We start from the raw sequence: 16782 nt of genomic DNA, 5'->3' as shown, positions 1-16782 counted from the left end.
AACTCAAAAGCTTATAGAAGTGAATCTTGAAAATTAAAAATTAATTAATTAATTAATTTTAAAAAAAGAGTTGTATAACAACACATGATGCCAGCTATCAATTTAAATTTCTCCTTATGGTAGCTGATACAATAACATAATAAAGGCCTCTTTGACAGCAATGGAAAAAAAAAAAAGAATATATCTTCCTAACATAGACTACTCCTCTATCCCACATTCTCCCTTATCTACTTTTTTCCTTCCAGAGCTTAGTTTCGGTGATAACTCAGAGGCCATATTTGTCTCCTGAGTCAAGTTCTCCATTCCATCTTGCTTTTTCATCCTACTTGGAGCATTTGTATACATAAAGACATGAGGTTATGGGTATTGTTATTTTTCTTGGATTTTGCCATCTGTAGATTAGGTAGCTCTACTGCCTTTTTTATGCTGTACCTGCCTTAGTATATTTAAGCAAATAGCTTCCTCTGCAAGCCCATTTTCATTTTAAATCCCTTCTGATTAGATTTGCAAGTCTTCAGGCAAATATGTTTTTACTAGCCTTCCTCACATGTATGTATGTGTATATATATATATATATGTGTATATATATATATAGATATAGATATATATGCACACACACACACACACACACACACACACACACACACACACACACACACACACACACACACACACACACACACAGACTCTATCCCTGACCAAGAAATCCTCATTCTATGTTGGAAGTCATGGTCCAGAAATTCAAATTCCTTTCTCAGATACCACCTTCTTAATTGGCTGTTGGTTCCCAAATCGGCCTCTCTCCTGTACCCTCTGCATAGATGACAATGACATTTGTTACCCAGACCTCACAATCCCAAGCACAGCTATCGTGTCATTTGACGTCACATGAATCTCTACAAGTAGATCATGTCCATCAGGTCTGACAAGTCTTAGAAGTTCTTGGCCACACTGGGAAGGCAACACACGCAGTGGGGTTCAAGTCTAGGTTTCTCCTTAGCCTAAGGCTACCATTCTTTCCACTCCACTCCACTCACTTACGTAGTCATTCGGTCCTACGTGGGGCAGGCCAAAGAGTTTAGGGAACTCTGAAATCTAAAATGCCTTCCTATATTGTAAAGAAAAAAGAATGAAACAGACCCTGAGTAATTAATAGATAACAATCATAATATTCATTTTGCAGGGGGTATGAATGAATAGTAGCTACTATAAGAACATAAAACTGCAGATCAATCAACATGGAAAATATTCTGGAACACTAGAGAAGGAAAATTTCCAAGTAATGACCACATTTGTATTTTTAAAAATCCTTAATAAGCATGAGAACAAATAGTTCTCTATTAATAGCAGGGATGCAGAAAACCACAGAAGAGAGAAAGAGGAGAGAGCATCTGAACGAGAAAAACACACAGTAGCAAGAAAAATGGCAGTGCTATATGAGAATAACGCAGACCAACTAGCCAGATGAGGACACAGAGTATGCTTTCCTAATAAAGATGGTGGGGAGGGAGGGGAGAAACTGAAATTTTGAGCTTTATTCTGGAAAATGAACAAGCAAAAGAACATAGAACTGAGAGTCAGGAGCCCTAGGTTCTAAGATTTTAGAAACCATGCCATATGAAGAATGGTGGAGGGAATTTTGGATGACTATCCTGGAGTAGAGAAGACTATGTTTCAGATGCTATTAACTACAAGAGCTTCTGGTCAATACTTCCCTGGTGGGAGAACATGAGTCATGATGGGGTCTGAACCTAGCAAAGTGGGCAAAGTTAAAAGCACCCTGGGTTAAGTGTGAAATATTAATTGGACCCAGTTGGTGTCCAACTGGCCCAGCCTTGCAGATGGGGAATTGGCCAGAAAGGGCACCAACTCGGAAGGAAGCACAAGGAAAATAGAGGTGGCTAGGAGACCAGACTGAAAAAGAGATAGCCCAAGTCTTCTCCTGATGCTAGATGGTGACTGGCTTCATGGCGGGGTCTGGTTCAAACATTAGGTAAATGGAAGAGGGCTAGACATGGAAACTTTGTCAGACTCTCAAATTCTGTACGCATTTCCTTTCACCTTATTTCCCTCGGTTGCTAGGGAAGTGCCTTGGAAAAAAAAAAAACAAAAACCCAACCTGTTGCCACAACACTGAAGGGAACAAAAGGAAACATCCACGCAAAGGCTGGGTGAGGACTAGGGGCTAAAGCAAAAGCTGCCACCAGGACAACTTTGGGGCATCTGCCAGTAAAGACTGAGCGAAGTGGCAGAGGGTGGGCTGGGCTCACATCCTTCCTCTTTGGGTCATTCTCCTTCCGAAGGATCCTGGGAGGGAGTAGGGTGTTCTGGGCAGTTCAGGAGGGAGGAACGGTGAATCAAAGGGAAGCAAGTTATTCAATAATGCAACACACAAATCCAACAGGATGAGACAAGAGCTCCCTGTCAATCAGAGGCTGAAAGACTATCCCAGTCAGGGAATCTGCAAAAGAAAGCACCATGGAAAGAGGGACGTTGTAGGCAATGGTCCCTAAAGTTCTTTCCAGGTCTCAGGGGAAAAAGACATAGCCCATATCATTCATTAAAAATTAAATCATGCCAACAAACGTATCAGAACAAATATAAAACATTAACACAACTCTCAGCTCAAGCCCTTTTCTAGAGGACAGGAAGGCAGTCACTTCTGGGCCCATTAGGAAGAAGATCCACACTCGCTGTGTGATCCTGGGCAAGTCACTTAACCCTGATTGCCTCACCAAAAAGAAGGAAGAAAGCCACCTGACAATCTCAAGTGAAAATTTTAGCAAACAGCTTCTTCATTTTGCTGTGGAGCCTACAGAAAAAGGGCAACCACATCCAGGCCAGAAGGTATGACTCTCAGAACTAGCTCAAGCCACCCCGTTGTACATATACACACCCAGATCGCTCCCAAAGGTAAATGGGCAGTGATCGTCATGCCAAGTGTCCCAGTTCTCCTGGACAAAGAGCAAGAAAATGTCCTGGGACCAGTAATGAGAAGGGTTCCCTCCCTGCCTGACCCACGCTAGGCCCTCCAACGCTGGTTGTTCCACGATGTGCTATGTGCTCTAGACATATACAGAGCTCGAGGGCCTCGCAAGGTTCAGACGCTTCACGGCAACATGGCGCGCTGGAGACAGAACTGATTCAGGAGTCAGGGGTCCTGGGCTTGAATCCTGGCTCCATTATTTATAGCTTCCGTGGCCTCGGCCAACTTACCTCATTTCACCGAGCCTCTGCAATGAGCAAAGAAATTGTCTCTAAGGTCCCTCCCAACTCCGAATACTAGGACCTGGATGCAGAAGTGAACAGGTCATGATAGCTCACATGTGTATGGCACTTTATGTCCACAACTCTGTGAAAACAAGTAGCAGTTTTACTCTTTTCACAGATGGGGAAACAGGTTTACAAAGGCTAAGTGACTTGCCCAGGGGCACAGAGCTGACTGATATCACAGCCTAGATTTGAGGCCAAACTCCAGGTTCTTTCCACTATGCCATGCAATGCAATGGGCCATCTGAAAAGGTGGTAAAACTCCTAGGTCTGTGTCCTAAAGAGATCAAAGAAGAAGGCAAAGGACCCACATGCACCAAAATATTTAGAGCAGCTCTTTTTGTGGTGGTAAAAAACTGGAAATTGAGAGGATGCTTACTGATTGGGGAATGGCTGAATAAGTTGTGGTATATGATTGAAAAGGAATACTACTGTGCTATAAGACATGACGAACAGGATACTTTCAGAGAAACCTGAGAAGACTTACATGAACTGATGCAAAATGAATTAAGCAGAACCAGGAGAACACCGTCCACTATAACAACAATACTGTAAAACAATCAACTGTGAATGACCTATTTTCAGCAATACAATGATCCAAGACAATTACAAAGAACTTATGATGAAAAATGCTATCCACCTCCAGAGAAAGAACTGACAGAGTCTGAATGTAGATTGAAGCATACTTTTTAAACTTTCTTTATTATTCTTGCTTTTTTTGGTCTGTTTTCTTTCACAATGTGTGTAATATGGAAATGTTTTACATGGCCACACATTATAATCTATATCAAATTGCTTGCCTTCTCAAGGAGAGGGGAAGGGAGGGAAGGAGAGAGTTTGGAACTCAAAATTTTTTAAAATGAATGTTAAAAATTTTTGTTTACATGTAATTGAGAAAAAAATAATTAAAAAATTAAATTTTTAAAAAGGTGGTGAGCTTCCTGTCACTGGAAGTATTCTAAGCTGAAAGATATGGCGTTCCACTGTTAAGTGCCCAAGAATGGATTTGAAATGCCAAGGAACATAGGTGGCCTGGCTGTTGTAAGACTTTTGTTGTAGTAGAGAACTCAAGAGATTAGTTACAGGCATCAGCACCTAGAAGTCCATAAAATCAGACAGTAAAATTCAGGACACACCATCAAAGATATCTTTTTAAAGCATGACCAAGAACAAGTTCAAAAAAAGGCAAAAGTTTAGCTTTCTCTAATCAGTTACTGGATACTATTTACTAGTTACATAAGGCAGCGAAGTGGCACAGTAGGTAGAGCCCAGAGTCAAGGAAGACCGAAGTTCAAATATGGCCTCAGATTCTTACTAACTGTGTGATCCTGGGTAAGTCATTTAACCTCTGTTTGCCTCAGTTTCCTCACCTGTAAAATGGGCATAATAATAGCACCTACCTCCCAGAATGATTCTGAGGATTAAATAGATAATATTTGTAAAGAGCCTAGCAGAGTGCCTGGCATACAACAGGAGCTATATAAATGCTTGTTCCCTTCCCCTTCCCAATTAATAACAGTATTTACACCTTTAAAAAAAGGTGTACTAAAGTATAACCTAGATACAAAAGCTGCTTGTCAGATACAGTGACATACTTTTAAGAGAGAAATTAATTTATAGGAAACATTGAAATAATCTTTACTGCATTTAATTTTCTTAATTGTTATTTTTTTTTCACTCCATAGGTTGAGCCTTTCTCTTTTTATAACCACTCACTAGGTAATTTATTTCATCACACAATATATCCTTGTTAATTATACACATTCATCATCAAATATCCTGCTCATGCTCCCCCCCCCCCTTTTTGGTAGGGGCAGGAGAATAGGGGATAGCAAGATTATCATTTTGGGCTGCATCTTGTACTTTTTTGCTTTTTGGAATATATTATTTAATTCCTTTCTGCAGTTTCTAGTGACTGCAAAATAATCTGGTGTTCCTCAAATTTCCATTCCTTTATATCTGAAGGTCATTCTCCCAGTCAGTTACAGAATTAGTTGTTGGCCATTGGAATTATTCAATTTAGCCACGATGTGTCTTGGGACTTAAGAGTATAGGGTTGTTGTTTCTTTCCCCCCATAGACAACACGTGGATTCTATTGATTGGTGCCTCGTTTCTGGTATTCAGAGGTTCTAGGCCATTTTCTGGAATTCTTTCCTGGTGCTAAGGGTTTTAATCGATCAGGTTCTTCTGGGATACCCAGGGTTCCTGCACTCTCTCTTCACATCCTGCCCTCAAGGTCCATGGCTGCTCTGTGTTCTCTTGGTGGTGGTGTCTTTTACCTCTCTTCTGCCAGCCTTTCTTTCACTTCACTCGTTTGCATCCCAGCTCTGTTATTTTCTCTTCTGACTGGAGGAACTTTCCACCAAGGGCACAATTTTTTCCCAATCTGCTAAATTCTGACATTGCTCCTTCTATTTTCTTCTTTTATGGATTTCATTTCTCTTTTGGGTCATTATAGGCTCTCTTGCCCTTACATGCTGCTTTCTTGGGATTTCATAGTGTGTTGTTTTATTTGGTAGTAGCTGACTATCCTTTGCCTTGAAAGAGTTAAAAGGATATTGCATTTCTATTTGAAGACTTAATACTTACTCTTCCTTCTAGTTTTAGGATCCTCTCTGTTGATTCATCTGTTTGTGTTGTTTCTATTGAGCTTTTTTTCCATTGAAATTTTCCAGTCTTTCTTTAATTTCCCCCATCAATCACTTTCTGACCTCCCCTTTTGATGGTAGGGGAGGGGTAAGCCCCTGGCCTCTGCTTCCCTCCCATGGTGGAGGATTCACTTCCTTAAATAGCTGAGGGGGGAAGGAATGGTGAGAGGTGGAATGATACAACTGGCTGCAGCTGAGTTTCAGTCCCCTTTCCTTCAGACCAGGTGAAGCTGCTTACCTCCGCCCTAGTTCCTTTCTTGGATCCCTTTTCTTCACTGGCTTATGTGAATCATTGTCTACCATTATCTGTAGGACTGGGAAGATGTTAGTCTCTGTAGCCCCAGGGAGGGGTGTCTAGGCTGTCCCTAGCAGATGGCACAATTTTTCTCTGCCTTTCGTCACCTCCCACACCACCCTGCCTTTCCTCCCTCCACCCAACTCTGCCCTCCTGCTTCAGGAGGCTGTTCAGAAGGAGTGTCAAGTCAGTGAAGGACGGGAAAGGGGCTCAGACTCATTTGATTCTGTGGGAGGATGGCCACAGTAGGTCCTAGTCAAAAAGCCTAGGATTGACTTGTATCCACTTGTGCATCTCTGCCAGGTATGTGGAAGCTATTGGAGGAAGGGTGCTGAGTGAACACTTTAAGTACTAGTGTTCTCCAGGGTTAATTCAGATTCATTCTCTCTCTCTCTCTCTCTCTCTCTCTCTCTCTCTCTCTCTCTCTCCCCCCCTCCCCCCCCATGTGGATTTAGCTGTAATTGTTCCACACATGAGGCAAAATTCGTTTTTACTGGGGAAGAGGACTGAAAGAAAAGGTCTAGCCTGTCACCTTGTTAGTCATATGACCTTAATTTAAATGTTCCTTTGAAAAGTTGGCTGTATTTTTAAATATAATCTTTATCAAAGTTGAAACAAAATGTTCATACACAAAAAGATGCGTATAACAGAAGACGATAGGGAAAACACGCTGACTGACGCACAACCTGTCCAGTGTGCTCCCTTCTGCATCCTCATCGCCCTCCTCCGCCACCATCCCAAACAACTTCGCAGAGAGAGTGACTCAATCATCCGGAGAGATGGTTGGCTAATTTATAGAAAGTGTTCACCCTTCTTGTTCTGCCTGAGTGCTCTGCTATTCTGCTGCTTCTTAGCAACACTAGAGGGAAGGCACCTAGGCAGATGGTTTTCTTCCTCACTGGCATTTAAAAAATTGGCCAAGGGAGAAGCAAGTTGCTAAAATGAGATTTCTACTTCGTTTGTAAGCGGTGCCTCTTAGCGTTTCGCACCTACAACTTCACTGGTCCATTCAGATCCGTTGTTGCTCGACGTGTGGAAGTGCTGAAAACCAGAATCGATCGTCTTGCACTTGTCATTTCCATTTCTGTCTTAGCAGCAATTTCACTGGCATAATCCAGTGGCCTAATCGGCCACTTGTGGTCCTGTAAGATCTAGTCTAAGTCCTTCTACTGTCCATCACTCTTTCAATATGACTCTCCCAGTGGGAGGGACTGATTAAGTCCCTCCAGCGTGTCATCATCCCTGACCTTCTTCAGCTTCATTCTCGGGAAGAGTCTGCACACAGTTCTTTCTTCCCACAGTCTGCGAGGTGACCACAAGCTTTAGCTCTTTACCAACATTTCATTTGTTAATTACTGTGGGCAGAATGCTGGGCTGAACATTTCTAGCCTCATCGTTGGCTACATTAAAAATTTTTCAGCTGTGACATAATTTATTTCAGCTTTTAAGATGCAATCCGGAAGGGGGAAATTCAGCAGAAGAAACCAGACGTTGGGAGGTTATTACTAAACTTCATAAAGTCTAGGACATAAGAAGAATATTTAAAAGGCATTTCAAGTGATTCAGAACACTAACACTCTATCTTCATGATGCAGTGAAGATTTAAAACATAAAACTTATTTAACCCATTTTCCTCTGAAATCTGTTCTTCATTAAGATGATTATTTTATAGACTCTAAGGAACCAATATAACCAGAAATACTCGTGTGCGTGGAGGGTGAAAGTTGTTGCTGTGGCAAGCAGCTGTTATTTGTCCATGAAAGACCAACAGAGACAAAGTTTATAACCAAGTTATTACTTAGCAGAGGAATCTTAAGAGTTGACTGATGCTCTAAAGTTAAGCATAAGTCAATATATAACACTACTCCAGTTTTTTAAATACTGGAATAAGTCACAAAAGTAATAAAATTTCCTTCTCTCTCTCGCTGTGTGTATGTATTTTTAAATTTTTTTGTAGGGTAAGGTATTCTTGGTTGCAAGCCTCTGTCTTTTGCTTTTTGCCATACTGTCTTCCAAGATCTGATCTCATTTGTTGTAGAAGTTGCTAAGTCTTGACTGAGACTAACTCCTTTCTGAATATCTGCAGTATTTTTTCCTTTGATGTGGGAGCTCTGGTTTTAACAATGCCATTCTCCGGACTTTTCCTTTTTTGGTGGGGAGGAGCAGTGACTGGCAGTCTTTCTACCTTCACTTTGAACTCTGACTCTTAAAAATCCGGGCAATATTTTTCACTTAGGATTTTTAGAAATGTAGTGTTCAACCCTTTTGTTTTATTATCATTTTCAAGGAGTTTGATGATTCTTAAATTATCTTTCTCTGCATTTGTTTCCAGGGCAGCTATATTATACTGTCTTCTATTTCTGAATCTTTTCATTTTGTTCAATATATTTTGCTTTATCCTGGAGGCACTGATTTATGTTAGGTCTGTTCTAGTTTTCGGGGAGTCCATTACTTGGGTAGGATATATTACTCTAAGCTACTTATTCTCCTTCCAATTCTTTCCTCCATAGTTTGGATTCCATTTTTTATCTCTTACTTTATTTCTTCCAGACACTCTTCTTGTAGAAAATGCATTTTCTGCACTTCTGGAGTTGTTCTCTCTTCTAGATCGGTTTTCTGGGCATTCTGGATCTACAATTTTCACCCTAGTCGGTGATTTCTTTGATTTATTCACCTTTCCAGTTTTAGTTCCTAAGGAGTTGGACCAGGCTCTGCCCCCCGCTTTGCATCTGAGTGGGAACAGTTGACCCTGCTTGGTTTGGTGCTAGGTGCCCTAGACTCACTGAACTGACCTCCAGTCGGCTCTACAGAGCCCTCTACAACATCTGAGAACAGAATGCTGAGGTGCTTGGAGATCCTGGGCACACGGGCTCTCCTGGTGGAACTACAGGCACACCACATTTTATTGAGCTTTGCAGAGACTGTGGTTTTTTACAAATTCAAAGTTTGTGGCAACCCTACATCCAGCAAGTCAATCGATGCCATTTTCCCAACAGCATGTGCTCACATCAAGTCTCTGTGTCACATTTTGGTAATTCTCACAATATTTCAAACTTTTTCATTATTATCCTAGCTGTTATGGTGATCTTTGATATTATTATTGTAATTATTTTGGGGTGCTCTGAGCCACACCCACACAAGATGTGGAACTTAACTGATGAATGCTGTATGTGTTCTGACTGCCCCACTGACTGGCCATTCTCCTGCCTCTCTCCCCCTCCTTGAGCCTCCCTATTCTCTGAGACACAACAATATTGAAGAATATTATATCAACTTAGTTGATAAAGCAGCGGCAGGGTTTGAGAGGACTGACTCCAATTCCGAAAGGAGTTCTACCATAGGTAAAATGCTATCAAACAGCATCCATTACATGCTGCGGAGAAATCTTTCATGAAAGGAAGAGTCAGTCGATGTGGTGAAACTTCACTGTCGTCTCACTTTAAGAAATTGCTATGGCCACCCCAACCTTCGGCAACCACCACCCTGATCAATCAGCAGCCACCAATACGGAGGCAAGATCCTCCACCTAGAAAAAGATTACGACTCGCGAAAGGCTCAGAGGATGGTTAGCATTTTGTAGTAATAAAGTACGATTAGTTAAGCTAGATATATTGTCTTTTTAGACATAATACTACTGCACACTTAAAAGACTACAGCATAATGCAAACATAATTTGTATATGCGCTGCCTTTACTGCAATATTCATTTCATTGTGGTGGTCTGGGACTGAACCCTTGATACCTCTGGGGTATGCCCAGAGGTAGCACTGCCTGACTACACTGGGTGCCCTTGCTCCTGAGGGCTTTTGAGCTCCCCACAGTGCATTTTCAAAAGGCCCCTAAGCAGGGCTTTCTCAGGGGAACCTTCCACTCTTGCTGCCTTCAGAAACAAAGCCTAGAAGCTGACAGGTTTCCCTGGATTGTCTCCGGCTGTGCTGGGAGGTTACTACCTTGTTTGCAGGTACTGATGTTAGTTTGCTGTCCCTTTCCAACTGCCCATAATCTTCTGACTGACTTTTTGTGATGGTGTAGAGGAGAAGAAATCACTATAGTTTATCACTGGATTTTTTAAATCATTACTCATTCGATTCTATTGTAAATTTCAGCTTTTTGCTGCTGGACAGTTTCCTTCCATTCAAGCAGCCCCCTTGACTGGATATCAAACTTTACTGAATTTTAAGTATAAGCTACTACCAACGGAGATCCAGCATGCCAAGTCTTCTAGCACTTCAGATTTAAACTTAAACGTGAAATACATTTTTAAAAGCTTTTTGAAAACATATTAGCTCATATCATTTAAAGAGACAAAACCATACAAGTAGATTTAATGAATATGTATTTTTTTAAGGAAGTGTTATTTATTTGTGGGGGCAAAGGGAAGAACGTATGATAAAAAGTTGGTTAGAAATACATTTTTAAAAAAAGGGGCAGCTAGGTGGTACAGGGGATAGAGCTCAGGCCTTGGAGTCAGGAGGACCTGAGTTCAAATCCAGTCTCTGACACTTGACACTAGCTGTGTGACCTGGGCAAGTCACTTAATCCGGACTGCCTCACCAAAAAGGAAAAAAAAAAAAAGAAATAGTTTAAACAGTACCAATATTCAACTTTAAAATCTTTTCCTGTTTCTGTACAAAAGAAAGATTGCCCCCATTTACTATAATCTTGCTTATTATAATCAATAATTTGCTCATTTATTACAATCAACATTCTAACAAAATTTCTCAAATTGCCAGTGTTTTGGAAATCTGAATCACGTTTAAAGCTGCACCAAAACTGCCTTCCAAGTAGAACTCAAATGGTCACCCATTAGGGACTGAAAAGGATTTTCATTATCACAAGTGATTTAAGAAAAGTAAGCAGCACAGCACCATCTTTGAAAGTCAAATGCAGAGCAAATGCCCAGGAATGGCTACTAGGAATTTCTCCTTCCTAACTTTACAATATGAAATTGTGCTGTCTTCAGTCATCTTCGCCCAGGCAGGTATTAGTCACATCTTCTATTAACCATCAGCTTGCTGTTATGCTGGTCCTTTAGAAAAAAAGACATTTTCTCCTTAAATTTTTTTCTCAAACTAAAATATACATTTGCAACATTTCAAGCTTCCTCGGGTGGTCAGTTCCTAAGGATGAAGCGTGACTAATTCCTAACATGCAGGCTACGGAAGGAAGGCTTCCCCAGATCAGATCCACCACATCTGTTTTTATAGAGAGAGTCACCACCCAAAAGGTAAAAAATGCAATAAAAGTACGTCCCGGCCAGGACTTTAACAGGCAGCCCTTTTTGTCCATTTCAGCTGTTCAGTGTCTCACAGCACTAATATTTCAAAGACAACTTTAGAACATGTTGAAGTAATAAATCTAGTCTAAAAATTGGCCTTTCAAATTGTTTGTTCTCTCAAAAAACAAAACAAAAACACTGAATAATCTGCTATAGACAAATGTTTTAAAGTAAGAATGCAACCTATGGATTACTTCTTCAGGTTACATTTTTCAATGCCATCTCTGGACTATAGAAAGAACTCAGCTTTGAAGGCTACTAAATACAGTTTCCAGTCTGGAATTTTTGAACTAATGTAAGATTGTGTCTTGATCTATTCACTGAACATGTCAAGATTCCTAAATAAAGGGAGATTTCTTCTACTTAAACTTCTGTTTTATAAATCAGAAACTTTAAAAATATTCAGCAACTCCCAATCTGAATATTCCTAACCACCTTTTAATGGTATCTTTGTAAGGAAAAGACTGCTTATTCATGTAGGCACCTTTTAATTTATTGATCTCAGAAGGAAAATCCTACCCAGGCAACTCCCCTTCTCAGTATAATAAAGAGGCTAAGTTAACTTTTGGCCTGTGTGGAATAGCTTCCTCCCCACTCTAAAACGAACAAACAAACAAACAAAAAAAAACCTGTTGCATTGGTATTTGTAATGAAGGGTTTTAAAGTGAAATCACAGACATGTACAGAGCGCCCACTGTGTGCAGGGCCAGCACAGACAGAACCCGGACCCAAATCCCAGCTCTGTCTCCTGCTGCCTGCCAGGCTCCAGCCAGGCCACCTCCCCCTAGCCCTCTCTGGGCCGGCGTCCTGACCTGCAAAACTAGGAGCAGAGTCCCTTCCAATGTTCCCCACCAAAGAATGTGAGACCCCCTCTAGGGAGGGTCAGGGAGTGTTCACTGAGCAGGACTTAAATTTGATTAGAATTGTATGAAGTACTGAGCATGTGCAGCACTATAAGCTATGTGCTGGGGGAACACAAAGCTTCACTAAGATACAGATCATGCCCTCAAGAAGCTTCCAGTCGGGGGGGGGGGTTAGGACATGTCAACAAAGAGATAACACAACATGACAAGCCACAAGGACTCAAGATTCCAAATGTCTTGAGAAGAACAAGTTCATTACCTTGGGGGGGAGGGAGGCTGCTGTCTGAGCTGGGCGTTCAAGCATGGATGGAAATTCACCAAGCAGAGAGTTGATGGCATCTCTGGCCTAAGGAACAGTGTGAACGAGAACGAAGAGAGGAGAGAGACCATCACTTACATGGTGAAGCCCCGAACTTGAGAGCGAAATGTATTTGAACCACAGGGCAGAACGGAAGGTTTTAAAGACGCATGGGCGTCTGAATGAATGGCACTGCCACTGAGAGGATTAATGGAGGAGCCAGGAAGTGGAAAAGAGCGTGGATTGAAGACGAGCCTGGTCTGAGATGTGCTGAGCTTGGGGATAGAGAAGGTCGATCGAGACCGGAAGGGTCATGGGAAGGGGCACGCCAGCCTGGCCAGAGTCCAGGGTTCATAGAGAGAGAGTGTGAGAAATGACCTGGGGAGGCTGGCTTGGGGAGACAACGTGAAGGCCTTCAGTGGCAGTTTGAACCTTATTCTGCAGGCTTGGGAAACTGCTGAGGTGAATAATTAATCCTAATCAAGAACTTTAGACTCTCTCTTCCCTTTTGGCTCAGAACTGTTCCATCTTTCCAATTAATTGTAGCTAATAATATAGCCCTTTAGGGTTTAAACGTGTTACATCTAATTTGGTAATAAAATACTTCTACATCAAGGACCTATGAATTTACATGGGAGGCCTTCCTCTGCCCTCAGAGGTCACAGCCCATCTCAACAAGTCATGCATTACTAGGGCCAACAGTTACATCCCTGTGTCTCTCCTGATACAATTTTAGCCCATCTTAAGTTACTGGTCTTTGGTCACCTGGTGTTCAAAGGCACAGTCTTCGAGAACTCAGGGTTACCCCCACGCCATGATGAGATATCAGAGAAGGGCTTTAGTGGAGCCTAGTCATGAATAAATCCAGCAGTCTAAGGGTTATAAAACATTGGCCTCCAAACTCTGTGAGGCAAACATTTCAAATCTTGTGATCCTCATTTTACCAATGGGGAAATGAAGGATTAGAGATATTAGGCATGCCCACCGTCAAATCACAAATCAAAATCAGTAAACATTTATATAGCACCTACTGTATGCAAAACCCATTTCTGGACCAAGTAAGGTGAAAGTGGCCTCCAGTTAGGAAAAGGCAGAGTCAGAACTTGAACTCAGGTCTTGGGGCTCTAAACCTAGCATTCTTTCCACTCTGTCACAGCTATCTTCTCCTCTGCACAACGCGGCTGAGAAGACTCTTCGGAGAAGGTTTCTACGGCTGGGGGCTTGGCCATTTTTAAAGGGGTTTTCTTTTTACTGGAGAAACAAGTGCCTCTGCTATACTGCTCTGATGCCATTAACATGGAAGGTGAGCATTCCCTCTGTCTCTCTTCTCCCAAGGGTCCCTACCTTCAAAGGGTTTCCCCAGTAGAGAGGGAGTCTGGCTAGAACCCGGTATTTCAGGGGGAAAGACGGGAAGGAAGGGCGCATCATCCCCTAGGGTTTCTCCCACGGTGATGGGCTGGGAGGATCTTTCCGAGGCCCTAGAACGTCCAAGTGTGCTGGAGCTCATCAGCCACCAGGCGGAGTGAGAAGGAGCTGAGCGACGGGCCGGCCGCTTCCCTTGCTCAGGGTGGAAGTGCTGGTCGGGTCGGCTGTGGCGTTTCTGCCCTGGCACTAAAACAAAGAGCGCACACAGAGACGCTGCGTGCTGTCGGCCAGGGCTGTGCAGGAAGCGGCAAGCCTGGGGTGGGCTGGGGAGAGTCGTACGAGCTGGATTTGGGGAATGCACAGAGGAGCAGAGAGGGGTGGGGGAGGCCGGGAGGACTCTGGGCCATTTGTGTTTGATTCTTAAGCAACGGCGCTCCTTCCTCAAGCCTTATTAACAGCAGAAGTTCAAACCCAGGGCTGCCGCGTGTGCCTGGGAGACAGTCTGACACTGCTACGGACGAGCATCAGGTCGTCCTGGCTGGAATCCCAGCTCTGGCCCTTCCTAGCCCGCTGACCCTAGGCAAGTCTCAGCTATAAAAGGAGCTAAAGAGGTCTGGAATCGGGTCGCTCAGCAAACTTTAGAGTTACCATTTTCTGGTCCTGTGGAGAGAGGGCGGGATGTCCCATCTTGTTTCTGCTACTACTTTGGGGGCTTGGTGTCCTTATCTATAAAATGAGAAGGGGGGTGGTCTCCAGGGCCCCTGAGGCTAAGCGCAGAGGAGGCCCCATCTGCCCAGGCTGCCCTCATCTGCTCCAAACCTAGAGTTTCACCACCAGGACTACAGACACAAACCACACAAAGCTGGAGGGGCCCCTGAGGATGGGAGAGTCCATACACTCTCATTATTATATTAGAGGAAAGGGAGGCCCAGGGAGGTGAATCAGGGTCACAAGTGGGATCTGAACTCAAGTCCTCCAACTTCAAAGCAAGGGCTTTTGCCTATATCAATGAAATCCCAGATCTCCCCCTGCCCCCCAAAAGTACTGACTTACGGTTGGGACATATTACCTACCCCCAATCCCAGCAGGGAAGCAAGCTCTTTGATGGCAGGAACTTGCTTTGGAGCCAGAAGACCTCTGATCCTCGCTATCAGTGTGACCTTGGCAAAGTCACTTAATTGGGGGGGTCCTCATTTTCCTTAGGTCTGACCTCTGATCCTTCCAAACTGTCCCTCCACACAAGCTCCTTCCAGTGCACAGCCTCCCCCAGTGCAGGCATTTAACAACAGCCATGATCAGGAGGGCATTCATACAGGGCTCTCAAGTTTGCAAAACACTTTACATACATGTCGCCTCACCTGACTCATAAAATGTTTGGTCATTGAGGGATCACAGAGCTCAGAGGGGCCTCCAAGCCCCTGTAATCCAAACTGCTCATTTTACAAGTGGAGAAACTGAGGCTCAGGGGATGACAGAGAGACAAAAGGGTCCTTAGAGCCCATCCAGTACCACCCCCTTACAGTTCCAGAGAAAGAAAACCGAGGCTCAGACAGAGGGACTTCAGAAGCCAATTAATCCAACGTCCTCCTTTTACAAATGAAGAAACTGAGACTCAGAGATTCTAATATCACATACAGATCTAGAGGTGGCTGGGAGCTCCAAACTTTACAAAGAAAGAAACTGAGGCTCACAGAAAATTATAACATCACATATTGACTGATTGACGCACGGCTCTGGAGCCCACCCCTTCCATTTTATAAAAGGAGAAATCGATTACATCATATATTGGTTATCAATCAATACGATTGACACGGGGTTCTAGAGGAGGTAGGGACCTCGGAGCCCACCCTCCCCTCTTACAGAGGAAGAAACTGAGGCTCAGAAAAAATTATAGCATCACATATCGATTACCAATCAACACGATGACACGCGGCTCCAGAGGCGGTGGGGACCTCGGAGCCCATCCTCCCCTCTTACAGAGGAAGAAAGTGAGGCTCAGAGAAAATTATAGCATCACATATCGATTATCAATCAATACGATTGACAGGCGGTAGGGACCTCGGAGCCCGCCCTCCCTCCTGCAGGAGATCAGCTGCGGCTCAGAGATGACCGTAACATCACACCTTCATTGACATGTACCCCCAGCCCGCCCCTCCCATTCATTGTCCCCCGGGCAGCCCCAGTCCGGACTCACCTCCACCTGTTGATGCCCACGTTGGAAGAGCCCGCGAACCAGGGGTCCAGGATGTAGACGCAGCGCACGGTGTCGGCGCCCTCGATGCACTCTTTGAGCGCGGGGTTGTCGTGGAGCCGGAGCCCCTTCCGGAACCAGTGCACGGCGTTCACTCCCATCTCGCGGCCGGCCCGTCTCCCCGCGGGGCCTTTGAGAGATAGGAGGGCTCTAGGACCCAGCGAAGCCCGCGGCCGCCCGGCCCGGCCACATCGCGTCCCGGCGGACCTGGGGGGGGGCCTCGCGCCGACGCCCGGCGGGGGGTCACGTGGCGGAGCCGACCCGGGTTGGGGAGGGGGCAGGGGGAGAAGCGGGTGAAGCTCGGGTTCTGGCGCCGGTTCCACTCCGAGTCCGGTCCCGCTCTCGCCCGACTGCTCTGGGCTCCCTGAGTCGGCGGCAGCTACGGCTCGGACTCCGGCTTCTCGCGCTGGGGCGGACGCGTCAGCGGCCCACGCCCCGCCCCCGACCTCCCATTGGCTGGTGCCCCCGCCACGTGACCGCCAGCTCGTCACGTTTCTGAAGTGTGTTTACTACT

The 16782-nt window shown here is 44.2% G+C and overlaps 1 protein-coding gene across 2 annotated transcripts in view; it reads right to left on the bottom strand.

Annotated features, from left to right (window-relative positions):
• The window catches only part of CRY1 (cryptochrome circadian regulator 1), a 52703-nt gene extending 36270 nt beyond the window's left edge, over positions 1-16433 (bottom strand). For both annotated transcript variants that reach the window (XM_027873158.1, XM_027873165.1), the window contains exon 1: positions 16212-16433. In XM_027873158.1, coding sequence (XP_027728959.1) covers positions 16212-16369 — 158 coding nt within the window. In that variant the 5' untranslated portion in view covers positions 16370-16433. The remainder of the gene's footprint in view (positions 1-16211) is intronic.
• Positions 16434-16782: the final 349 nt, after the last annotated feature.

The sequence above is a fragment of the Vombatus ursinus genome, unplaced genomic scaffold (genome assembly GCF_900497805.2).
Source record: "Vombatus ursinus unplaced genomic scaffold, bare-nosed wombat genome assembly UNPS02003292.1, whole genome shotgun sequence".
NCBI lineage: Eukaryota > Metazoa > Chordata > Mammalia > Diprotodontia > Vombatidae > Vombatus > Vombatus ursinus.
The sequence above is the reverse complement of the archived record's forward strand: the minus strand, read 5'-3'. Positions and strand labels throughout refer to the sequence as shown.